At 39.2% G+C, this 26,354-nt stretch overlaps 1 protein-coding gene across 2 annotated transcripts in view; it reads right to left on the reverse strand.

The window, feature by feature from the left end:
• The window catches only part of TMEFF2 (transmembrane protein with EGF like and two follistatin like domains 2), a 229,431-nt gene extending 211,389 nt beyond the window's left edge, over positions 1 to 18,042 (reverse strand). For both annotated transcript variants that reach the window (XM_030327521.1, XM_030327520.1), the window contains exons 1-4: positions 17,854 to 18,042; positions 15,371 to 15,480; positions 6,983 to 7,112; positions 2,701 to 2,727 (exon numbers count right to left, since the gene is read on the reverse strand). In XM_030327521.1, coding sequence (XP_030183381.1) covers positions 2,701 to 2,727; positions 6,983 to 7,112; positions 15,371 to 15,480; positions 17,854 to 18,025 — 439 coding nt within the window. In that variant the 5' untranslated portion in view covers positions 18,026 to 18,042. The remainder of the gene's footprint in view (positions 1 to 2,700; positions 2,728 to 6,982; positions 7,113 to 15,370; positions 15,481 to 17,853) is intronic.
• Positions 18,043 to 26,354: the final 8,312 nt, after the last annotated feature.

A 26,354-nucleotide genomic window follows, 5' to 3' on the forward strand; every position in this document is an offset into this window, starting at 1 on the left:
TTGTTGTAGAGTAAAAAAATTAAAGAAAATTAAAACTATTAGTATTTCAGAGCAAAGTAAGACAAAGACTAGAAAAAAAAGTAATTTAGTTTAAAAAAATGTTTGGTCTTTGATTTAAAAAAATAGTTTTCACAGAGTAAATACTCAATACCACAACTTTCAGAACAACAACTATTGAAAAAAAGAGTACAACTCACAATTAAATGGGTTATATGTCCTTTCTTTTTTATAGAACAATTATCTTTTAAGAAGTTGCTTTGTTTTTTCTTCCCTCAAAGTTACCATAAAGCACAAATAATTGAAAGGAAGAGTAAAAAGCAAAAAGGAGATGAAAATAAGAAAAGGAGAGTGGTTTCTAAATAATGTACAAAATTCAAGTTATAAACATCATATTCACGGCATCGAAATTATTTCCTAAAACATACTACCTTATTTAGATCACTGGATAACACACTGAACCAAAGATCTCAATATGGACTGAAACAGGGAAGAGTGATGTTGACCTCACTTCCACATGCATGAGCTAATTACAATGAATGAAAGCTGGAATCCACCATCAGAAACATAAACCATGTCTTCTTAAGAAATAAATTAAAATGAAGAAATGATGTGTGATATGATAGGGGACTCAAATGGAAAAAAGTATATTGTGGCATTTTAACAGAAAGAGCAATGAAGATTTTCTGTGGTCCAGTTTGTTTTGTTTTTAAATTTTTTCTTAACATTTATTCATTTTTGAGAGACAGAGTGTGTGTGGGGGAGGGGCAGAGACGTGGGAGTCACAGGGTCTGAAGCAGGCTCCAGGCTCTGAGCTGTCAACACAGAGCCCAACGCGGGCTAGAACTCATGGACCCCGCAAGATCATGACCTGAACTGCAGTCAGCCACTTAACCAACCGAGCCAACCAGGCGCCCCGAGTTTGTTGTTTTTAAAGATGTAAAAAAATTAACAAGACTTGTTGCATGAACAGTGGAACAGTCGAAACTCAACGTAATTATCTGCAAAAGTAGGTAATCTATATATAAAGACTAACTATAGCTGGGAAATAAACAGAATTTTGCATACAAACTACTTCCTTCCAAAAGCAACACTTTTAAAACTGATTAATTCCTTAATATTCTAATGGTGAAATATCTACTCAAGCAACTTTTTCCTTTCTTTTTCTCTTTACCATTTAATTTGTTCTAAGCTCTTCTTTCCAAATAATTAGAGAAGCTTTCTTAGGAACACTATATTAATCAGCCAGAGGGGCTGGCAGGAAAACAATTTCTTAGAAGTAGTGAGAGACTGTCCTAACATCCAATGACTGTTCAATGTCATGTGACATTAAATACATCTTAACGCTCTCATGGTACTAAATCTTGACTTCTGTTCAGTTTTAGCCTTTATGGGAAAAATTGCTCTCCAATATTTTGCTGTAATTGTGTTCTCCGGGTATTACTTAAACTAATAAGACTTTCATTACATAAAGCAACTTGATAAATCTTTGAAGTATTACCCAAACTAGATAGTGTGATAAGTTAGATCTTTCTTGAACCCAAGGCCTTCTTTTCTTTATCTTTCATCAAATTCTGCATTTAAACACTAAAATTGACTTGGAATCATACATTTGATCATTTTATACAGCTTAAGCAAGGCCTCAAGAATGTATGTTTTTGGGGCGCCTGGGTGGCGCAGTCGGTTAAGCGTCCGACTTCAGCCAGGTCACGATCTCGCGGTCCGTGAGTTCGAGCCCCGCGTCAGGCTCTGGGCTGATGGCTCAGAGCCTGGAGCCTGTTTCCCATTCTGTGTCTCCCTCTCTCTCTGCCCCTCCCCCGTTCATGCTCTGTCTCTGTCCCAAAAATAAATAAACGTTGAAGAAAAAAAAAAAAAAAAAGAATGTATGTTTTTATACATTCTCTTTTTATTATTCTTATTGAAATTATACCTAACTTTTTTTTTTCTTGTTGTGCATAAAGGTGGAATTTTGTTTGGATTTCATTTGAAAAAAAACATTTTGGGATATTTACAATGAATATTCAATTCATAAATAAAGGCTTATTTGACATCAGATCAAATTTAAAAGTTTCCACCTCTCTTTTGCATACTTTCTTAAACACATAATTTAATAATGAAAACATGTCTTACATTAGTAAAAATAATAGAGATTAATTTAGACAAAGAAGTAAACCTAATATCTTATTTTCATGGGCTTATATTTTGTTTATCTTTTTTACCTTTTTTTATGAACTAAAGCTCCTTCAGTTTCAAACTATTGATGTGATAAATAAGATCTTGTTTACATGATAGTTATGTATGTGTTAATCCCAATACCTGGTATTTTAGGACAATATTATATATTTTAAAATCTCAATATTTAAGTAATTTTCTCATGAGTTCTTTCTGCCCTGCTAAATGTTCTTGGAGGCTTCCTTTAGGAATTTTTGAAATGCATATCTCTCTTAAAGATAACTCAGGCACAAACGAATGAATGAACAAGAAAGATTAGATGAGATGTTCTTAAGTATGATTCATAAGTATATCAAAATATTTGCATGTATACACATTTATGTAATAAGTAGAATGATACTTTGTTTTCCCTTTTCCTAAAATGAAAAAGGTGAATTTGTATCAGACATCTGTAATGGCAAATACATAAGTTAATACCCATAAATAATATCTATAGGTAAGTCTTCAAATATATAAAAAGGTAACTCTTACCTCCATCTCCAGATCCTGATCCTGCATCTGGGGGAAAAAGAAATACTTTGTTTTTGTTTGAAAACATATTCAAAAACTACTTATGACTTTATTTAGTTCACGTTTACTTTCTTCATTAAAACAATCATATAATGGAGAAAATTACTAATATTTAACCTGAAAATATATATTCATATCAATTTAATTTAATTTGTATAATATAACTTATAAAATAAATTCTCTATTATTTTCATTCTTAAACGTTGTAAGAAAAACTATTATCTACCTTTGATACAATTCCTAAAATGGACTATGTAAAATCTCTCATATTTTTATTTTAACCACGATGAATTTGGTGCCATTAACTGAAAAAAAAAAAAAAAAAAGGAAAACAAAATGCTTATAAGAGTGAGATTCAGAAATTAAACAGGCTAAGACATGTGGCAAATAAACTCATAATTAAGGCATTTATTATACATCACATATACACAAAAAGAAAAAAAAAACAGTTTATAGATTATCTTTTCATGTAATTGCTAATATGTTTCCAAATACCACAATTGTGGATGAGTTTATCTGCCACCAACTTCATCCTTTGTTTTTAAAATCAATAGAGGAGTGACTTTTGTCTTTGTGCTTAAAATTGGATACACCCTAAGTGATGCTGGCAGGAAAAAAAAAATGATACCCTGCCTTCGACATTCCTCTTTCTCCATTTCTTCTCTTCCCTCCCTCCTACATAATTACAGTTGATCAAAGGTGTCGATTTCTGACAACTCAGTTCCAAGGGACAGTGAGTTTTCTAGGTGGGAGTCAAGACCATTGAGTTTCCATCTGGTTCTACCTCTTAAATGTGGACATCATCTTCCTTTTGCCTCTCCACTTCTTTTCATTCTAAAAAAATTTTTTTTAATGTGTACTTATTTTTGAGAGAGAGAGACACAGAGTACAAGCAGGGGAAGGGCAGAGAGAAAGGGAGACACAGAACCCAAAGCAGGCTCCAGGCTCTGAGCTGAGCTGTCAGCACAGAGCCCAACGCGCACTTGAACTCAAATACGGGAAGATCGTGACCTGAGACAAAGTCGGACGCTTAACCGACTGAGCCACCAAGGCGCTCCACTTCTTTTCATTCTAAATACATTTGGTTATGTATTTTTAATGTTAGTACTGGGGATTAAGACTAATACTGGTATTCTTTGTCTGAAATGCCCTCATCTCACACGGAAATCTCAATGATTCAAGAACGATATCAAATGGCACTTCTGAAGGAGTAGTAGTTTAAATAATCAGCCTTGGTGGAGACTCATATTCACTAAATTCATAGAGTCTAACACTGTATTAAGTCAGAAAGCCAAGTCATTTATTAACTTGTGTCTTTAGCCCAGCAGAGTCTTTCCTTAAGGCAAGCTAACTGGTAAAACAATTTATAAGAAAAACCCTTCTTACTAAATGTATGACCAAGTAAGGATTTTAATCATATGCCTTCTCTGTTTAATGGCAACAGATCAATAAAGGCTGATGCATTCATCTCCATAGTAGAATAGTGCTGTCGACTGAACTGACCATCAGAACTCATGGCACCATCACTTTTGGATAGGACAGTGCTTGAATGGTCAATGTTTACATACTTTCACAGCTAAAATTTGAACTAAATTTATTTGAATTAATTTTAAAGCTTAATTCAGTATTACTTATATAACTATCAGAGCCTAACAGGTTGTTATATTATAACACGAATATATTCTATATGTTTTAGTTAAATGTGTACAGCTTCTTGTTTCTTCTGAAGACTGTAAACTTTTTAAAATCAAGAACCATGTCTTATTCAGCTTTTTATCCTTATAGTCACATAAGAGGAAATATGTAAAAGCTTACAGATTCAAATCTCCAAACATTACTCATTTGATAGCATAAGGAATGTTATGTAACCTTAAGCTTATTTGTCCTCTATTCAATGAGTGTAGTAATGTCTATGTCGTTGGGTTGTTTTGAGGCTTACTGCACAAAAGCATGTTTTAAATGCTTATCACTGTGTCTGGAACATAAAAATCAAGGTTTTGAGTAAACATCTTGCCTATTCATTTATAGGTTTTCTAATAAATACACATGGTTTGGGAAAAGAAAAAAAATGGCAGCAGTATATTGGCTTGTATTTCCCATGTATCTTCCTAAAAAGTGAAGGGACATGATCTTTAAGACAATTTTTGTTTATTAGACCCAAATCAAGTAAGTAGGGAAGAAAGGAGGAGTAGATGGAAAAAATAACCACAGGTCCATGGCATCATTATGAAATAGTGATGAAAAGTTTTGAGGCTTCTCTAATATAAAATAAGCCATCTTGGCAAACCAGAGACAAGCAGTCTACTAAATCCTTATTGATGAGACAAAAACACTTAAGAAGTCATGCTGTTGAACTTGAAAATTTAAACTCCTAGCCAATGCACTTCTTATAACACAAAAAATTGAGAGTGAGACTATTGAGCAGACTGCCTAATAGGAAACCATTTTTTGGACAAAAAAAAAAAAAAAAAGATTTGTAGGTTCAATGAAATATAATAAAGTTATATCTTCTACTGGCTTTTATTCCTAGAGATCACAACTTGCCATCTCTATTCAGTGTCAAATAGCATTTTAAAAATAAATGGAAAATCTACAAAGAAGGAAAATTTCTTTTAGATCAAAAGTCAGAACTCTAATTTATTTACAGTCAGACCTGGTTAATCAAAATTACTTTGGTCCCTCCATCATTATTCAGATCAAAAACCTTTTAGATTTTTAAGTCAATGGGAAACATTCAGCAAGATTGGCTTACTAATTAAATCCTACAGAAATCTAAGTGTGCGAATCAGGTAGGTATGGATTACTCAACTGCGATTAAATTTTCTACTTGGCTCACTCTTTATTTTCATAGTATAAACAATACATTAGGAACTAGAATGTAAAGATTTGTGTGAATCAGGAGAATGTGCTTGCCTGAACCTACAAGAAGTTGGAGGTTGGCAAGTAAGAAAGAAAGATTATGGCACCAAATGTTCCTAGCCATACCATAACTTAATGATTCTTTATTATAACTGCCCACTGACTCTCATTTGGCTACTGTCAGAGACAGATTGATAAGCTAAATGATCTTGAACAGGTAAATCCTTTTCTCAGTACTCTCTGGTATTTGCCTCCAACATTCTTGGCTTCTAAGAGTCAGAGGTTCCATTTTTTCCCCCATATGATTCGTCTTGACATATCACTTTAAATTTTCTCCATAGGTATGGCAGATTGATTTTTCATATTTAGTTTGCTCCCTGTCTTTCTTTCTGTTTCCCCCATCTCTACTATGATAGTACCATGCTGGCCCTCCTTCCTCCCTACTGGGGAAGCAAGTCCAATGCCTCTCACATGTTGCTGTCATTTTCATTCGTTACTTCTTATATGAAGTGGCAATGATCTATTTGCTCTAGCAAGTAAGAGTAAGTGGGGCACCAGGAAGGACGTTAACATAATGAGGGAAAGAATCATATAACAGAAATGATTACTTAAAAACCAAAACCAAAACAAAAAAGCCTACATCATCATCTGTGAGTAATAATATCATTCTCTTCTGCTAGTTTTTAGGAACTTTACTAGTCACTGGTACAATTTGGAACACAATCAATTACTAGCCATCAACAGACTTAAGATAATCTTTTAAAGAATACAAGACTTTCTCCTTGCTCATTTACCATCCTGACCCAACCATCATACACATGACTTTGTACAAAGTTCCCTAGAATAGAAAAACACCTGTTATCTACAAAATACGTGTGATCTATCTAATAGTTGTTATCTTTCCATTAAAATAGACTTTTCCTGGCACGATTCTGTGTTTTCACTTTTGAAGGAAGCTCATATTTTCTAGTGCTGCTGAGGTTACCCAAACTTTCACTTTCAAACCCAGATCTGCAAAACTGCCCTCTGGCAGATGATGCTATTGTTCAAAACAAACAAACCAACTTTATCCGTGCTTAGATAAGTTTCTCTATATTTGGCACATAGGCAGTAAATCTAGAGCTCTAATTATATTATTCAACTGTCTGCACTTCATTAAATAACATATGTATTAAAATCAACATCCTTATGGTAGATTTTCTCTTTCTTCCATAAGTGATTCGAAATGTAAACGAGACAAAAATAAGAATAATGCATGCCTTGTGCGAAAGAATAAGAGGCTTATCCAGCCAGTATAGAGTCTGAATGATTTATCTGGAGATAACATAACAGGAAAAGCAAAGGTTCCCAAAGGTCTCGGGAGTCTTTAGGATCATATACATACCTGTGGCACATGATCCTTCAGACACCACAAGTATCTCACTCTGCTGTTTGCATGCAGCCTGTCGCAGGTAGCACTCATTCTGGTAACTCTCCCCATTGGAGCCACACACAGGCACATAGTCACTGTTGCACTGGGGAACACACAGATATAAGCATATGGTTACTACTGGAGTCTGCATACCTTTGAGACCTTGAACAGAAATAATCATTTGCAAAAGTAAGTACCTGTTTTCATTTTCAGTAATCCCCATCATTTCCATTAAGTCTTTGACCTTACAAGGGCATCATTCAAAGATACACAAAAGTAATGTCAAGTCGGGCCAATCAGTCATTTGATTCAGATGGGGGGGGGGGCGGGGGGGAGAAAAAAAGCTTCTGAATTGATCAGGTAATTCCAACAAAGTGATTGGACAAGCAATTGTACAAAGATATTGCAAAAAATGTATCAACATTATTTAATACTGCTTTTCAGATATATGCCCATCTGGTTGGTGGAAAGAATCAAAACACGCTACAACATTCACGTTATTAAAAATAAGTAATGCCTATCCGTGTTTGGAGCAGAAGTATATAGCTGCAATACCAATGAAGTCAGTTACGCCTTACTATATTTTTTCTCTGTTGAATTTTAATCTTTACACATTTCTAAATATTTGGGTAAGACATTTGGATTACTAATTCATTTGTCATGTATCTTTAGATCATCAGATATGGACAGATATAGCGCAAGAAAAAAAACAGCAAATGGAATACAAGGGAAAAATCGATAACTATTGAAGAAAAGTTTACTGATAAGTTTGTAAAACATATATATGTAAACTTGATTTATTATTGAAAAGTATGACTATTAATATATATTTCATAAAAAGAAAAGTTCATTTTTAAAACAACCTCATTACAAAAAAGTACACATTTTACAATGTAAATGAGGCAACCTACAGGGTATACTCATTGTAATATAATCACACTCTAAGGCATTAGAGATATTTGGCTGTGTCCTATACCTGCTAATTACACTAGAGATGTGATTATCTCATGATTACTACTACTGATGCTTCACTGTTTAATTGTAACAAACATAATAACCACGATGATTACTTATAAATATCCACCTATGCTAGAAACTAAGTAAAGCAAATCATACATACATATGCATGTGAAAACACTCTTCTGTTTCTAGTTCTTACTAAAAGATTTGGATTTCTCATGGCTGTAAGTACATACATAATTTTGTACATACAAAATTAACCAGTGATCTGGTGAGGTGGCTAGGAAAGTTTTAATGTATATGATAATAAACCTGAAACGCTATCATAAGTTAAATTCGACTCAAAGATTTATGCCAAAAAAAAAGAACAGATTTTCAGTAAGGTTACGATCTTATAATAAAAAAACTGAAATTTATTTTTTTACTCTATTTTCTTAGAATATCTGTACTTTCTCCCTCTCAATCAACCATTTAACTCTTGCTCTTTTTGTTTATGTAACAATGGCTTAATCACCCTAGTAATTTATAAATAAAATGGGATAAATCAATGTTCTCTGAAATGAAAAGTCTTATTTTATGAGTTTGCTTTGTATCTGTTACTGAAAAACTAAAATAGAACTTATTAATAGTGATACACTTTTCTCCCAATAGTAAGTCCAAATTGTATGACACTCATATTATGATCTCCATAATTGCTAACATGATGATTCAGGTACTAAATCACATCTATTTAGAAATTACTTACATGTGATTAAAATCATTTAAATATTTTAAATATGACATATTTTAGAAATCTGCACTTCTACAATTTCTAATCTACATATTCTGGAAGCTCTCTATATAGGCAGTAATTCCTTTTCACAGTTATACTGTTGGCTCCCAGACTCAGTCTATCTATGTGATTATATTTTTTTAATGATTTTTTTAATGTTTATTTATTTTTGAGAGAAAGAGAGAGAAAGGGACAGAGAGAGAGGGTGACATAGAATCCAAAGCAGGCTCCAGGCTCTAGGCTGTCAGCACAGAGCCCGACTCGGGGCTCGGACTCACGGACCACAAGATCATGACCTGAGCCAAAGTCGGATACTTAAGCAACTGAGCCACCCGGGCACCCCTATCCTATGTGATTATATTTAAACTTGATTAGAACCTTTTACTAATGAGGATATTTAAATAGGTATTCACTTCTGATCAGGTGATAACCTATATAAGGGCTGCCTTCCACAAGCTTTCTAAAATATATACGCATTTTTCAAAATGTTTTTATATTTTTGAGAGAGAGAGAGAGAGAGAGAGAGAGCAGGGGAGGGGCAGAGAGAGAGGGAGAGTCAGAATTCCAAGCAGGTTCCGCACTGTCAGTGCAGACCTTAATGTAGGCCTCCAACCCACAAACAGTGAGATCATGACCTGAGCGGAAGTCAGATGCTTAACTGACTGAGTCACCCAGGTGCCCCAACATATGTGGATTTTTTAACTTACATCTCAGAATTGACCTACCATAGGTCAATCTTCCAGTGAGCAGAACTGACGTAGTACCACATAAATGGTGCTCATGTCAGAAACATGGCCTGGGAGGATTTATGAGGAACCATTGACATTAAAATGGTATCTGAGCACATGGAGGAGAGATCAGAGAGAAGTGAACAACTGGTGACATAGTCTTGCTGACACTTTCAGTAGGCAGAAGGTAATCAAAATTAGTGTGATGGCTGGACTAGTTGGCTTCTCATGCTCAGGTTCTGGCATTCTTGTCCTTGGCTACCTGTTAATCTCCATCTTCAAACCTGCTTACATTACTCTGGGTCCACATTTTCTTCTTTCCAACCCCTGGAACCACTCTATTTATCTTTCTCATCTACTTCTGCAGAATACTCAGATGTAGTCAGCGGACAGGGGGTGAGGGGTGGAAAGTATTTATTATCTCTGACAAGTGCTAGTACACAATGCCGATATGCATCTTAAAATATGGAATAAACTGATAAAGTGTTCCTATGCCACTTCTGAAGGACGCAGTAAGCCAAATGTGAACAGTGCTAAAAACAGAGCTGCCAAGTTCCATGCACAAGCCAAAAGGGAGATTTGTATGGAGCTGAAGAGAGCTCAACTGTAGATTACCAGCACGATGTTTTTGGCCTTTAGTACCACGACTTGCACTCATTAATATGAATAATGCAAGGAGGAAGCATACTCTAAATCATTAAGCCTCAGGAGTGCAAGTCTGGTCCTCATTTCTCCAATTTCTCTCACTGCCTCGGTGTAGGACCTTGTGGACATCACTCAACAGTTAAATATTTAACAAGCTTATAGCTCAGTTTCCCCATCTGAAGTGGTTAACCAGGGCATTTAGGAGGATTAACAGAGTCATGTTTCTAAAATACTTGGGAATATCCATGTAGGAAAAGAAACGTTAACTATTTGTCTCTCGTGGTATGTATTGTTTTGAGTACAGCTGACACCCCGTCTAACGCTGATACTAAACACACGTGTCTAAAATTAAAGAAATAAAGGAAAACAGGATACCCTGGTACATAAAAATAGGCTAAGTACTATGTTAAAATATGCCAAATTATTGGAAATACTTTTTAGTGGTAATCATAATACTGCTCAGTTTCAGATGAAGGGACAGATTCAGATGTTAAGTGATTTGCTAAAGGCCACATAGTTGGCTGGTAAGAGAAAAAAAACAAGACTCAGGCCCAGATGGTTAGACCCATAAATGTATGTGTTGTACAAACTTCCTCTCAGGGGAACAGTGATCCTATTTTTCTTAAGATGTTGTAAAAATCTTAAGTTTGTTTTCCAAATATGTGTTTTCCAGTGGAATGGTTTTGCTCCAAAGTGTCCACATTGCTTAAGAAAGTAGCTACATATCACACTGGTGGGTTCAATGACTTGACACTCTAGAATATATGGAATTCATTTTACTACAAATGAACAAAAAATGTATGTGAGAAGTTTTTTCATATGATTTATTGCTTGTTTGGTTAATGAAGATTTCTTTTAGCTGAGATTTCAGCATCTAGAAGCTAGGTATAACTTACATTTTCTAGATTGTTGGCACTTTCCATGGAATCTGGCATGTAGAAGGCACTCCACAGATGTTAAGTGAATTCTTGTTATATTCCCAGTTGTCAAAGGCTTAAGAATAATGGCTTAGGATATGGTATGTTTCTCTTCCAAAAAAGAAAAAGATAAAAAACCTGCACATGTCCCAATCCTTTGATCATTCAATAAGCAACTTTCTCTTCTCTGTAACCACATTTCTTTAAATGAAAGAAAATACGACTTTAAGGGTGGGCAAGCCTGTGGCTATGGTGAAAGTGACTCTGTGTGACTTCTCAGGCTAGGTCATTAAAGGATACAGCTTCTGTCTGGCTCTCTCTCTCTTTCTGGACACTTGCCCTTAATACCTAGCCATTGTGGTATGAGGTAGGCCAAACTAACACACACAGAGAGATCCACATTGAGGACCCAGGTCTCCAGTTGATAGTCAGACTTATGAGTGAGAGCCCTGAGGAGAGTACAGAACCAAGCCTTTGAGTTCTCTCCCTTCCTCGGCTAATGCCAAGGGAAGCAGAGATGAGATATTTCCATCAAGCCCTGTCCAATTGTAGATTCATGAGAAAAAAAAAAAAAGTTCATTATTTATTTTATTTTATTTTTTATTTATTTTATTTTATTTTTTATTTTAAAAAATTTACATCCAAATTAGTTAGCATATAGTGCAACAATGATTTCAGGAGTAGATTCCCTAGTGCCCCTTACCCATTTAGCCCATCCCCCTTCCCACAACCCCTCCAGCGACCCTCAGTTTGTTCTCCATATTTATGAGTCTCTTCTGTTTATTCCCCTCCCTGTTTTTATATTATTTTTGTTTCCCTTCCCTTATGTTCACCTGTTTTGTTCATTATTTTTAAGTCACTAAGTTCTGGGCAATTTGTTATGCAGTCTTAGTAAGTGGAAGAACTGCGGATCTAAAACGTGCTTATTAAATGAAAACATTTAATATCTGAATTAAATAATATCTGAAAAGCCTAACTTCATCATATTTTTGAATTACAAACTGGTAATTTGTCATTTTATGACCAGTGCTATCTATGAAAAACTGCATATGGTCCTTCCTCCCTCCTTCCCTCCTTTCCTTTTTCCTTCCTTCTCTTCTTACTTTATCCTTCCTTCCTTCCATCCACCTATCTATCCATCCAACTGTCTCTAAATTTTCCTCTCCACAACTGATTTATCAGAAGATTTATCAGCATGTCATCTGGTATTTAGATAGAAATGAGGCTGCAGGCCATTTCTGGAACTCATATCATCACCAAAAACTCAGGTGTACTACCTGTGATATTGAATTGTCTACAATAATTTGGTATTGTTGTTGCTGTTACTGATATTTTCATGTATTTTTGCATGTATAATGTCCTGGAAAAAAACTAGATTTGGTGTCAAAGGACCTAGGTTCTTACTTTAAGATCACCACTTAATAATGGTAATGGGCCTGAATTACCTCATCGGTAAAAGGAGGATAAAACAATTAACTCACTCAGTTGTAACAAGTAAAGGGTAGAATGTGTTTATTTAATTTAAATTTAATTTAATTTAATTTTTTAAATGTTTATCTATTTATTTTGAGAGAGAGAGGGAGAGAAAAGAGAGAGCACGCCCAGGAGCAGGGGAGAGGCACACAGGGAGGGAGGCAGAGGGAGAATCCCAAGCAGGCTCCACGCTGTCAGCACAGAGCCCAATGTGGGGGGTCCATCTCACAAACAGTGAGATCATGACCTGAGCAGAGATCAAGAGTTGGATGCTTGACCAACAGAGCCACCCAGATACCCCTATGTTTATTTTAGATCATCTAAGAGAAGTGAAGGCAAATATATGTTCTCTTTAGTACTTCAATAATAATCCAAGTTGGCAAACTGCAGATCACACCCACGCTTCCCTTTGAAATTTATCTCTCAGACAGAATGACCATCGTTCACATTCTAATTTGAATGAAAGAATTTGTGACTGTATCCATAAGCACAGGAGACTAGGAGTAGATAACCTCAGCTAGTTTAGACTAAGATATAGGAAAATAGATTATCAAGACATCTCCCTTATATGGAGGGAAAACACACACACACACACACACACACACACACACACACACACATACACACACACACCAAAACCTCAAATTCATTGGAATGTACTAGAAAGGAATGAATCAAGATACTCTTAGCCTAAAATATCTTATTATTCTTTGCACAACTTGTGCATTTTCTTTGATCTTGAACCTAAATCAGCCACTCTACAGTCTTAGTATGTATAGAGTCTAAATTTTCCATGAAGGTAATGTTTATTTTCTCTTGACAGACTGACATCTATCACAAAGCATAAGCTAATAGCAGTAAAATCTAGTAGTAAATTTAAATACTATAGGCATTAAAAAACCACATTTATTTTCTTATTCAAACTTGTTTTCATTGCCCTCTCCCCAATCAATTCCACTGAACAATTATTTAAATTAATGACAAATGTAACTGGCTGACCAAAACATGAAAAGCACAAATGTTTTTGTTGATAAAAAGTTTTACCAAAACCCTTTGTGGAACCTGAAAACTGAATACAGTCTCTTTAATAAGAAAACTATACATTTCCTTGTAGTAGCATGCACCCATTTAGAATTTTGTGAACTCCATTATTTTTCTCTTGTCGAAATCTTGTTAGAATTATGGTTTTTCCTTTGTGGAACGTTCTTTTTGGTTCATTTTATACTGTTCATGAATTCACTTCTTATACCTACCCTGGGTCATGAAAGTAAGACCAATTTATGGGAATCACAAACTGTAAGGGGGAAAATCCACAAAATCCTTTGGGCCTTTAATTACTGATTTGTCCAAATGTACTTTTCCCTGAGTTAACATTTGGGGAAAGTATGAATTGGAGAGTTTTCATGCTCTACCTCTCCCATGTAGTTCATTGAAAAAACATAATTACATTGTTCAGTGCGGCTGGAGACCTTAGAGGTTCGTGTCACGTGCATATTAAATATGCACAAATATGTTTCTAACACTATAGTATGGTCTGAAAGACTGTAGTGTGGTCACAGCAATATTCACCCACCAGGAGGTGGTGCACTTTGCAAATATTAGTTGTTTTATTGCTTTTCTTAGAAAGAAGGAAATACTTTGCAAGAAGCTTTTAACTTATCTACAAACCATTCAAACTATATTTAAATCTGAATTCCCTTATCTCTTTCACTGGGAGGTCGAATTCAATTCAAAATATTTAATTTCATCAACGATTCTAAATATTGCATACTATAACAAGTTTTTAGACCTGAATTTCACTTTAATGTTTTCATTTGTTCTGTAACATTTTTTTTCTTATTTTTTTAGTTTTGCTTACCCAGTCTTGGAAAAGTTTTACCTGATCTCACTTATATAGTTTTGTTTATGCACATATTTCTTGGTTGAACATTATGTTAGATTTCATGTGTATTTACAAAAGTAATTCAGCAACACTCAATGGTGAATATAAGACATTAATACAATAGCTGTGGTAGTTGAGGGTACATATGCTTATATAAACATTCTGAGAGAAAAGAGGGCTCATAATTTACGTGGTATAAAGCATTTGTTAGATGATGGCTGTAATAATGACATGAGTTCTATCTTCAATAGATACGCATAATGTAGTTTTGATGATACAAGTGCTACAGTCTCCCATTCTATTTACGAAAAAATTATTTTATTTATTCTTTTAACATGAGGCAAACTCCATCTTCCTAACATTCATAAAATGACCTGCAGCTATTTGCACTCTTTCGGGTTCTTGGGAGATCCAGCTGTAATTCAACGTGATACCCATGAAAAGTTGATATATATTAATAAGTTCCAAGATTTCCAAAACTAGCACAGTAGTTCTGAAGTCACGCTAATAAGGAGTTTATTTAAAAACTTAACTGGATTGCCAGGATCATAAGACCCAAGGCCATTAAAACAGAGCAGTATGATAAAAAAAAAAAAAAAATGACAGCCCCAATCAAAAAGAACAAAAGTACAAATCCACACTTCTTATCCATTGATTGTTGTAGCTACTATCCCCAGCAGTTGTTGAATTTTAAAATTCTTGCTAGATGGGACACATAAACCTAATTTGCTTCTGACACATCAAAGGAACAACCTGAAGCTTTCTACCTCCAGTGGCATTTATAACTCTGGCATACACATTTCTCCAAAAAGCTATGTCTTTTTGACATCCGTTGGCTCTCTTGGCAGGACAACACTTTTGCTTGGTGCCAGCTTTCCTCTTAGCTTGCACAGCTATAAATTGCCAAGTGATGGTTTGTAAAGGGAGATCCCTTCTTTGTAGTCTCATCAATGAAGAAGAAGACGCAAATATCAGACTTCTTACCTTGAACTGACAGACGCAAGTCACAGTGTCTCCAATTCTTAAACATTCCCCATCAAATTTACAGGTGTTGGTGTCACAGAGGAAGAGATCGTTTTCTCTGTCATCATAACCTCAAATTTAAAGAAAATATTCCAGTCATTTAAAGATGTTACAGATTTTAAAAACAACCACAACAAAAGCACTATCTTGCAGCTTTAAAAGAATTGCTCTAAATTTTTATTCCATTAACCACAGCTGTACTGCAAGGTCATTCTCTACTGATAACCTCCCAAATCTAGTTAAGTGATCAATATTCATTTCTTTTTTTTCACAATTCTTTTTTAATGAATTATCTTTTAATATTCTCTTTTGATTGTGCTATTTTATTTTAGCCAGAGTTAATACTGGCAGCAGTGAATGAAGGTTTATAACTTGATCCCCAGCTTCTTTATTTTTTTTTTCTCATTAAGTAGAGTACAGTTTATGACCCCCCCCCCAAGCCTACATTTTAGAAAAAAGCTGTTGATGGTCTCTGAATGTCATTTTACCATTTTTCCATCCTTAATCATTCTTTTGCCTTAAGGTCTGAAGCAACCCCTTATTTGGAATTTCTCCAGACAAAGAGGAAACAAAGCCCCAATAATAAAGATAAACAGGCACAGTGTTTTCTGTGATGGTCTGTCTGGCTCAAATGAAGATTGATCACCTCTAAGTTAACAGGGTGGAGGGGGGTGCCAGGTTCTTGAAAACCTGCCTTGAAAACAAGTTTATTCTCTTTAGTCTCTGCAAATCTCCTTAAGATATCCGGCTCATAGTACATCTCTTGATTGCCAACCTCAATTTCCCATTTAAGTTAGTTATTTCCTAAAGCGATACTGTACTTGGGATGAAGCAAACCAGGCATGTTGGTCTACGAAGCTGTGACCATTCATTTCAAGCACAGGTTGTTTCATAGCCCTATGGTAAAGCACCTAAAAAAAGTGACCAGACACCTGAAAACTGGAACTTAGCTTTTCAAAAATAACATACATGCGCCCATGAACCAGGAATAAGTTAAAGAAGACATGCTAAATTTTATAAAAATACCAAAGTTAGAATTTGCCAAAAACAGAACAAAGGCAATCTATTGACCCAAATCTAACAGGGTGCAAATCTCAACCTGTCTTTAAAAAAGCACAAACTATCATGATGCATAATAATGTTCCTCATGGCAGTAACAACCTAGGACTACATGTTCTTTCATCCTATGAGTTACAGTTGGCCATTCCTACCTCTCCAAAGTTACACACACTTCAGCTTTACATACATCCCTGGAAGCCACTTTGTTCAGAGCCAGATTTAACTACAGCAGAATTATATTTACAGAAGATGAAAAATTACATGCACGCTTGCTAAAACTAGAACAGACCAGACCTAGGGGACAATACCCAGGCATGTGAATGCAATTTAAAATGCCAATGAAATCACACCACAATCCCGCCCGGGTATACTCTGGGCTGTCACACTGAAATGCAAAGCCATCCCGGAGTACAGCAACTCCCATCCTCGGGCCCTATGTACTTAGGAGGCTTCGGCTGAGCAAAGCCTGCCAAGCTCTCGCGTTCAGACTCTGAAGGGACCCCGGCAAGCAAGAAGAGCGCCGGACCCACTCGGAGGAAGCTTGCCCAGAAATGGAGTCAGCCCGGGGTCGGTTCCGCCCGCCCGCAGGAGCCTGCCTGCCTCGGCTATGCCCACCCAGGCCTGGGAGACCGACGACTGATTCTTTTCTCAACTTCCCTTCCCCATCAGGAGCTTGGGGAGGCAAGAGAGAAGCATCTCTGGGCTGCAAAAACACGTCTTTGAAGGAGGATGTGGGAGAGAGGAAGAGACGGAGAGAGGGAAAGGGAGAGAGAAAGGGGAAGACAGAGAGAGATATTGATTCTCTTAAACCCCAAGCTCCTTTAGAATCCGTGTGACCTGGTCTTGAAAGCAAGACCAGGGCACCCCATGGCACTTTTGCCAGAAATCAGTGTTTCCCCTGCAGTCACTCTTGGATTGATCGCTTTCTCGCTTGTTCCTTCCCATAAAGTTATTTCTCGCTCGTTTTAGCTAGACTTTTTCCTTTCATGATGGAAAGGTTCTGTTTTAGTCCCCACCCCCCACCCCACCCCACCCCCCACCCCCCCAGCCCCCAAGGACTGGTGCTCATTTCGGTGGATCCACAAAACCATCCCGTCCAGTATTTCTTAAAATATCCGCCGCTCTAAGGGCAAGGATGCAAAAGGTTCCTACACGTGTACTTTTTGCCCACCCCAGACCCCGTCACCCCCCCCCCCGCCCCAGCTTCCGCAGCGGCCTGGAAGGTTCCCAGTGCTCCTCGGGGTGGAGGTCGGTCGTCCGAGAGGTTTGGGGCAGTAAGAGGCACGGGGGGCTGAGGAGACGCACTAAGGTGGGCTTGGTCTGCGCTGGAAACGCGTCCCCTCTGCGGGGCCGAAGGGGGTCGGGCGCTGGGGTGGTGGACTTACCAGAGCAGTTCCAACCGGTGGGCGTTTGGCAGTCACTTAAGGAGGTAGGGAAAGCCGCGAGCTTCACCGGGCGGGCTACGATGAGTAGCATCACCGGCAGCAGCAGCAGCCAGCAGAAGCCCTCGCAGAGTGTCCAGCTGCTGCACTGCCGCGGGGACTCCCACAGCACCATGACTAGTTCGCGCAACTCTGCAGTAGCAAACGGCTTCCGAAGAACACGCGATCGCGGGGGCCGGGCAGCGGGCTACTGGGCATCCCGCGGACGGCGGCAGCAGAGGCGGCGGCGGCGGCAGTGGCACCCGACGGGGAAGCAGCAGCCAAACCCGCGCATGGTCTCCGGAGTTTCAGCAACATCCAGTGACCCGGCCCAGCCCCGGGAGCGAGAGGGTCGTCCGCCGAGAAGCTGCGCCGGAGACTCGGGGGGCTGCTGCCATAAGGAGGGGGATCTGGGAAGCCAGGGGACCACGAGGAGACCGGAGTCCGGAGGGCGGAGGAGAGGAGTCCAAGGAGGCTGCGTGGAAGGAGAGTCAAAGCGCCCCACAGCCCCGCAGCCGCCTCTCGCGCTCTGCCGCCCGCATCCCTCTGGCGTTTGGGAAGCAGCAGGTCCTTAGCCCGCCCGAGATCACGTGGGAAGAGGCAGGCGGGCGCTGATTGGCGGAGCGGGATGCAGGTCCCGCGAGGGAGGGGTCGGCGAGGAGGTGCAAGGAGGAGGCGACGGCGGATGCCACAGATGGGCCAGCTCGCCAGGCGCTGGCCCGAGTGCGGCTAGGCGGGGATGGCTCGGGGGAGAAGCGCGGACTCCAGAGTGGGCGACTCTCACAGCTTTATATACCACCTGCCCTTTCACTTTCCGCCCCACGACCCCCCCCACCCCGATTCTGGGTCCGGTCTAGGGCTCCCCGATCTAGCTCCCCTCGTCAGTGCGTGACCCCGGGCTGCGAGTGCCAGCCGCGGCTGGGTGGCGTCTCTCCGAGCTGCGGCCGGCGAGGGCTGAGGTGGCGGAGGAGCGGGAGCAGCAGGGCAGAGAGGGGAGAGCGGGCCCAGAGGAGAGGGTGTCCTGCTGGCGCCCCGCGCTCCTGCGTGCGGGAGCGCGCCGCCTGTATCCGGATTCAAGCTGGGGAAATCGCCGCGCGAGCCCGGGAACCTTTCTCTGGGGAGGTGGCAGAGACCAGGAGAGGGTGAGAGGCGGTGGTGTGAGAACAGCTCTGGCCGGCCTGGAAGCAGCAGCAGTTTCCCCCGGAGCCTGCGACCTGGAGGCTGCTCGCCAAGCTGACTCAGCCAGCCTTGCAGGCTCTGTCTCCTCTTCCTTCTCTCTCCCTCTCTCCCTCCCCTCCCTGGCCCCCTGCAGCTCCGACGCAGCCCGGGGAGCCCAGACTCTGGAGCCTTCTCGTCACTCGCTCCTCTCCAGCCGGGAGCGTGTCAGTGCGGCTGCCCGGGAGGCACGGGGAAGTGTGTTCCGGAGGTCAGATTGGCTCCGCACAAGTGGTCGGGGAGAGGCGGGGAGGGCTCCGCCGCGGCAGCAACGGGTGGGTTGCGGGCGCAGCCCCCGGGAAGCGGCTTCCCAGAAGAGCGGCTCACTCGGGCGGCGCGGGGAGCGGCCCTGCGCGCTCTAGCGGATCTCTCCGCCCCATCGCCGGCGACCCGGGGAGGCGAGAAGGTCTAACTCGACTGGACTATCTCGCTCGGTGCCCTTCTTTCTTTCGCTCCAGCCGGCGCTGAGCAAAGGCGTAGCGGGACCCGCCTTCCGCCTGCTGCATTCTTCACGCAGTTAGACACTCTTTAGCCTAATGGTATTTTAGTCGCTAGTAACCGGACCGAGAGCTTCCCGGGACGTGGATGGAGAGGAACATTTTTCCGTCGTGACCCGGGTCGTTATTGCGGTCACAGTGTTTTGGATGACCTACAAGGAAGAATTTTCTTTTCTGTGTGATTGTTTAGTGATTCAGGATTTTTTTTTTCTTTTTTTTTCTCGCAGCACCCTCCCTATTTCTCTCTCCCTCCCTCCTTCTTTCCTCTTTCTCTTCTCTGCCTCCTCCCACCTTCCTTTTTTCCTTCCTTCCTTCCTTCCTTCCTTCCTTCCTTCCTTCCTTCCTCCTTCCCTTCCTTCCTTCCCTTTCTCTTTTTTCCCTTCCTTCCTTTCTTCCATCCTTCCTTCCTTCCAACCTTCCTCCCTCTCTTTCTTTCTTTCTTAGCCCTCATCTCTGTTTCTCTCTTTTAGAATCTCGCCTTTCCCCCTCTCCTTCTGGTTCCCCGAATTTAGAAGAGCGTGTTTGATAGTATCTCACAGGCAATTAGCGTCCATCCCCAATCACTTAAAAGAGGCATCAGTACACTTTGAAAGCAGGGACTATCTATCTTTGGCAGGCACCGTCAGAAAAACAAATTGTGCCCGAGCTATCCTTTTAAGTACCTTAACCTCCAACCTCCTCCCACTTCCTTGCTTTTTAACTTCTCCTTTGAGAGATGTGATCGTGCAGCACCTCAGAGCCTCAAAGAAATCTCATCTTTTTTCCTGTGTGAAACCCATCCCTTTATCTTACATCTCCGCCTCCGCCCCAAGATTACCCCCCAACCCTCGCCCACTTCCAAAGATTTCTGAGCCTCAGTGTCTCTCACTCCTGGCAATTAAGTAGCAGATCCCAGCATTCTAGTCGGTGGCATCTCGCTTCTCACCGACAAAGACTCCATTAAAACAGATCAATTAGACCAGACATTGGAGGCATCAGAAAATCGGCTTCCAGACAGCGCAGCTAAATTCTTTAAGGAAACGGAATGCCCATTAGCTACAGCTGCCAGCCGATATTGCAAAAACAAGGAATCAGGGATGTCTTTCGCTGCACCCTTTCAGCAGAAAAGGCAACATAAATATACACTTAATGTAGATCAAGATTTAACAACTCCCAGTTCAGAGTGAGGACATGTCATTTTCCATAGCAAGGCTGGTGTGGTAACTAATCAGGCTTATGAAAATAAGTCATGCTTAAAACTAAAGGCAAAGTCCTTAAAAGTGTTTATGCAGTAATTATGATAATGACACGGGACCTGCTAGGAATTCAGTACTTGGCTGTATAAGTAGAATTTTACAGCACCTCTTAGCAGAGTAGAACTGTTATTGAATTCTCTGCTAAGTAAATTTTTGGCATGCTTTCTACTAATATGTACTCTTCCTAAGACATTTTGCCCAAAGTAACTTAAAACTCCAAAGGAGTTAATTACTGGTTGTGACTGGTTAACAAATGCAGTTACTTGCACAGAGGTTCTTTAAATTACTAAACAGTTTCAGGCAAAGCCTTTCCAATAGGAATGCTGTGGTTTTGTTTAGCTTGCTTTGTACTTGGTGTTAAAGTGCCACCAAGAAACAAATTCTGAAACTGGCAGGCACCACCAAGTGGCAGAAGAACATCACTCACTGCACAGAGCATAGGATCGCTGAACATGTAAATACAAATATATACGTTATTTAGCCTCATCATTAGTACCAAAGAAATAGACAGGGATTACATTTTATGGCAATGAAGATTGGATTAGTGATTGGATTAGTGCTTCAACTTTTCCCCCAACAGGTCAAATCGGTTTCCTTATTAGAATTGAATTTAAAACTAGGTCTACAAATTGTATTTTGCATCGTGCATTATATGAATACTAGGTACACAATCCAATCTTGTCATGCATTTGCAAAATTTCTTATTTTCAAGGAGTACGGAATATTTACTTTCAATATCCCTGAGCTAAAACAGTTTATTTATGGCACACACACTCTAGAATTGACTCAGAGGGTGAGAGTCAAGTTATCATATTTTTAAGTACAAACAGAACAGAATTTTTTTTTCCATAGAGATTTTTTTAAAAGTTTTTTTCTCCCCTTACATGGAAAGGGCATTGTTAAGAATGGTGAGATTACTCAGAGTTTTAATGGGGGTGCAGGTGGGGGAAGGGAGAAAAAGTTATTCCAGAACAAGAAACATTTAAGATAAATAAATAAATCTGGGAAAATAAGACATACTGCCAATCAGAGCTCTATCTCCTTTCTCATCTCTAACACTTTCTGATGTTTCAATGATGGTAAGATATATAGTATGCTTATTAAGTGTCAGACATTGTTTCCTTCAGGAGGAAACACATTTTTAAGCCCCGCAAACCCCCTATGAGATAAGACATTCCTTTATCTCCATTTTATAGAAAAGCACATAGCTTCTTTTTTTAAATGTTTATTTGTTTTGAGAGGGGGGAGGGAAGGGGGAGAGAGAGGGAGAGAATCTCAAGCAAGCTCCACGCTGTCAGCACAGAGCACAGCATGGGACTGGATGTCAGGAACCCTGAAATCATGACGTGAGCCAAAATCAAGAGTTGGGCAGTTAACCCACTGAGTCACCCAGGTGCCAGAACCAAAATGGCATATGGCTTTTAAAGCATCAAGGGGCTTGCCCACCATAACAAACTCGGTCAATGGCACAGCTGGGACTCAGCACAGTTTTGTCTGTCAGAGCCCAAAACCTAAATCACCATTTCTTGCTGGTATGACTACTACCTCGTAGCTTCTGTGAAAGGAAACTAACTAGGAACATATTCATTCTGTCCATGCATCTGCTTTGCCCTTCCTATGGAGTACCAGTAAGACCCAAACATTAAATTTCATACTTGCAATTCTTATTAATTACCTCATATGAATTACTTAAGAAGCTGTTTAAAAGGAGACAAATTCCAGGGGCGCCTGGGTGGTTCAGCCGGTGAAGAGTCCAACTGGTTCAGGTCATGATCTCCTGGTTCGTGGGTTCAAGTCCTGCATCAGGCTCTGTGCTGACAGCTCAGAGCCTGGAGCCTGCTTCACATTCTGTGTCTCCCTCTCTCTCTACCCTCACCCCGTGGTCTCTCTCTCTCTCTCAAAAATAAGTAAACATTAAAAATAAATAAACAAATAAATAATACACAAATTTCAGGTCTCACTAGCAGGATGTTAATTCAGTTTGGAGTTGGACCATGGAATCTGTATTTTAATATTCTTCCTTGTTTGAGAACTAAGGTACTACCTACACCTATATAACAAATGAAAGGATATCTGGATTCTTGCTCGGTTTTCACAGGACTTTTGGCAGAGAACGTTCTAAGACAAGATAGAGGCTTACACTCAAAAAAATAAAAATTAATAAGAGAGGTGGGGGGGGACGCTTGCCTGGCTCAGTGGTCGTGAGTTTGAGCCCCATGCTGTGTGTATAGCTTACTTAAACATTTTTTTAAAAAACATAAAGGCTTATACTCAGTGTATAGATGAGCTTTCATTCATGTCTGTCTCTATATCTACCATTAAGTATTGAACTTCTTTATGCATATGTTCACCAAATATGCAGTAAACTTCTACTATGTCTGACTTAGTAGCTTCATGACTGTGAACAGTTTTCTCATTTGTAAAATATAGGTAATAGTAATATCTACCTCCAAGGGTTCTTCTGAAAATTAAGGGAGATATATGATTTAATGAAAATGGCCGTGGGGTGAATCTCTATACAGAATGAATGAACACATAAATATGTGTATATAGTCAGGTATACATTTATATATAATACTTTATATAAAATATGTAATTAAAAGTAATTAATGATATCCAAGGTATATATGTGTGATATTAGAGTGTACAATATGTTGATTATTAATAATGAAATATGGTATCATTTTCATATCTAACCCAAAACCTTATTTTCTTTTTTTTTTTTTTTAAATTTTTTTTTTTTTCAACGTTTATTCATTTTTGGGACAGAGAGAGACAGAGCATGAACGGGGGAGGGGCAGAGAGAGAGGGAGACACAGAATCGGAAACAGGCTCCAGGCTCCGAGCCATCAGCCCAGAGCCCGACGCGGGGCTCGAACTCCCGGACCGCGGGATCGCGACCTGGCTGAAGTCGGACGCTCAACCGACTGCGCCACCCAGGCGCCCCCCAAAACCTTATTTTCTAGCCTACCTCGATTATATAGACACAAATCATTATATCCTTAGCTTTCAATAGCTTTTCCTCAGCTATTTAAAATTTATTATTATAAAAAGTACATGTTATATTATCAATAACAAGTATATTAATACATCATGTGTTTAATTTGTAGATCAAATGCTATTCACAATGTTTCCGAGATGTCATCTTCATTTCAGGCAGATTTTTTTTTAACTGAGAGTAAATTTGCTATTTTTCCACCCTTTGCTGTAATTATTTAATGATGCATATATAACAAGCCATGATTTAAAGAAATAATTTTATAATGTAACTTTTCCTATGCCTTATTGATTCCAGTGCCCTTAATTATTTTTCATAGTTTATGTTTAGCTTTATAATTACGGTGCTAGAGAAATAGTGTATTTCCTCTTATGGCAATGGGCCCCAGTCATGACCGTACATTGTGATCACCTGGGGAATTAAAAAAAGTACTGATGCGGAGTCGTTTCTCCATGACCTTGAGTCTCTGGAGGTAAGGTGGAACCAGAAGCTTGAATCAGTTTGGAGTGAAACTGCTCTGTGTTAGGTGGGTTTTTTTGTTTTTTTGTTTCTTTTTGGGTTTGGTTTTGGTTTCCTTTGGTTTTGTTTGTTACCCAATTTACTTGTGTCAGTGGCAGATCAGGTCTCTTGGGAACTAATATTCTCAACCATTTTGTTGCTCCTTCTACATAAGTGTTTCTTCCTCCTCTTCCCTACTCCCCCAAAAAGGAGAAAAAGAAAAACTGAGGTGGAGAAGCTTCTGTCATAAAATAAATTTGGGAAAGGCTCCGGATAAACTCTACTTAGCTTCACAATGCACATTTGCATATTAAAGGCTCTGAGGAGCCCTGCAGTAAAATCAAACCAAAACAACATCAAATAAAACTAAACACCTATTTAACTTTATTGAACTCAGGTTTTCCAATATTATTTGATCATGGAATCCCTCTTAGCAAGAAAACACTGCAATAAACTATGGCAATGGATTTCCATTTATTACACCATTAGTAACAATAGTTTAAAGGAATGAAGCTTTAAAAAAAATTGTGTCAGCATGTTAGATAAGGCTGGTCATTTTCTCTGGCTTCTCCTTTCACAGAAACGGCAGTAAAGCCAGCTCACAGTAGGGTAAATATTCCGCAACTCTTATTTTCTGATGCAACTTTCCCTGTCATTATAAACATTATAAATATTCACAACCTTTAAAATTTTTCCTTGGTTTTCTCTTACATAAATTCTGAATTAGATAGCGGTATTTCCATAGCAGTGATTATAACATAGGAAAAGATGCAGATTGTATCTGATAACACTACTTTGTGAAAAGCTGTGGTTCACATGTGGAACATGCTAAAAGTATTTAAATAGAAACTTTTGCAAGGTCTTAAAGAGAGTTTAATTGACTTCTTTACACCTCTATGCTTACTGCTTTGCATTGCAGTGAAAATCCGGACACTTAGCCCCTCACTGGCTATTATTAGAGCTTCTGATATGAGGGCAGGGCAAAGCTTTATGACAGGGTAACTGTGCATATGGGAGTTGGAATCTTTGACCTGACATTTACAAGCTGGGCATCCATGGAGAAGTTACTTAGTTTCTCTGAGTCTCCCTTTTCTATCATCCAGAGTTATTTTTATTTCTTGAGTATCAAAAAGAAATTTAGCCTGGTGTAAGAAAAGAGAGAATGTGGTGTGGGGCTCTAGAGGAGGAAGAAGGCAAGTTACAGGAAGAACTAAACTCTATAAATAGAAAGCCATCCAGAGAGTTAAGGCAGAGGTTCATTTCATCTTTCTGGGGCAGCAGCATCTTTTTTTTTTTTTTCTTTAATGTTACTTCAGCTATTTCCATTATTTTTTCTCCCTATAGACTAGTTTTCTCTGGATCCTAACATCCCCATCTCAGATGTCTGTTTATAAATTGCATTTAGTTGCTGAATATTATGTATGTATTATTGTGAACTTGTATATATTTAATTTTTTTTAATGTTTATTTTTGAGAGAGACAGAGAGACAGAGAGACAGAGCACAACTGGGGGAGGGGCAGAGAGAGGGGAAGACACAGGATCTGAAGCAGGCTCCAGGCTCTGAACTGTCAGCACAGAGCTGATGTGGGGCTCAAACCCACAAACCATTAGATCCTGACCTGAGCCGAAGTTGAAGTCGGACCCTTAACCAACTGAGCCACCCAGGTGCCCCTATATTTTAAATTTTAGTACATCTGATAAAGGAGAAGAGATGTTTCCATGACAAATTATTTAATAACCATAAAACTAGTTTATTTTTTAGTGTATATAAATTCTTTTTCCCTTTCTTTTTCTCTTTCTTTCTTTCTTTCTTTGCTGTCAATAAAAAATTTACTTGTTTTAAGAAAATCCAAATGCCGGCATTGTCCAAAAATATTTAACGGGTTTATTTATAATTGTTATAGGGTTGAACTACCAAGACTTCTTCTTTTTGACTTGCATTAATGCTTTAGGTCCCAACATTTATATTAAAAATTCACACACAAGTAGGGGCGCCTGGGTGGCTCAGTCATTAAGCGTCC

Source organism: Lynx canadensis, chromosome C1 (genome assembly GCF_007474595.2).
Source record: "Lynx canadensis isolate LIC74 chromosome C1, mLynCan4.pri.v2, whole genome shotgun sequence".
NCBI lineage: Eukaryota > Metazoa > Chordata > Mammalia > Carnivora > Felidae > Lynx > Lynx canadensis.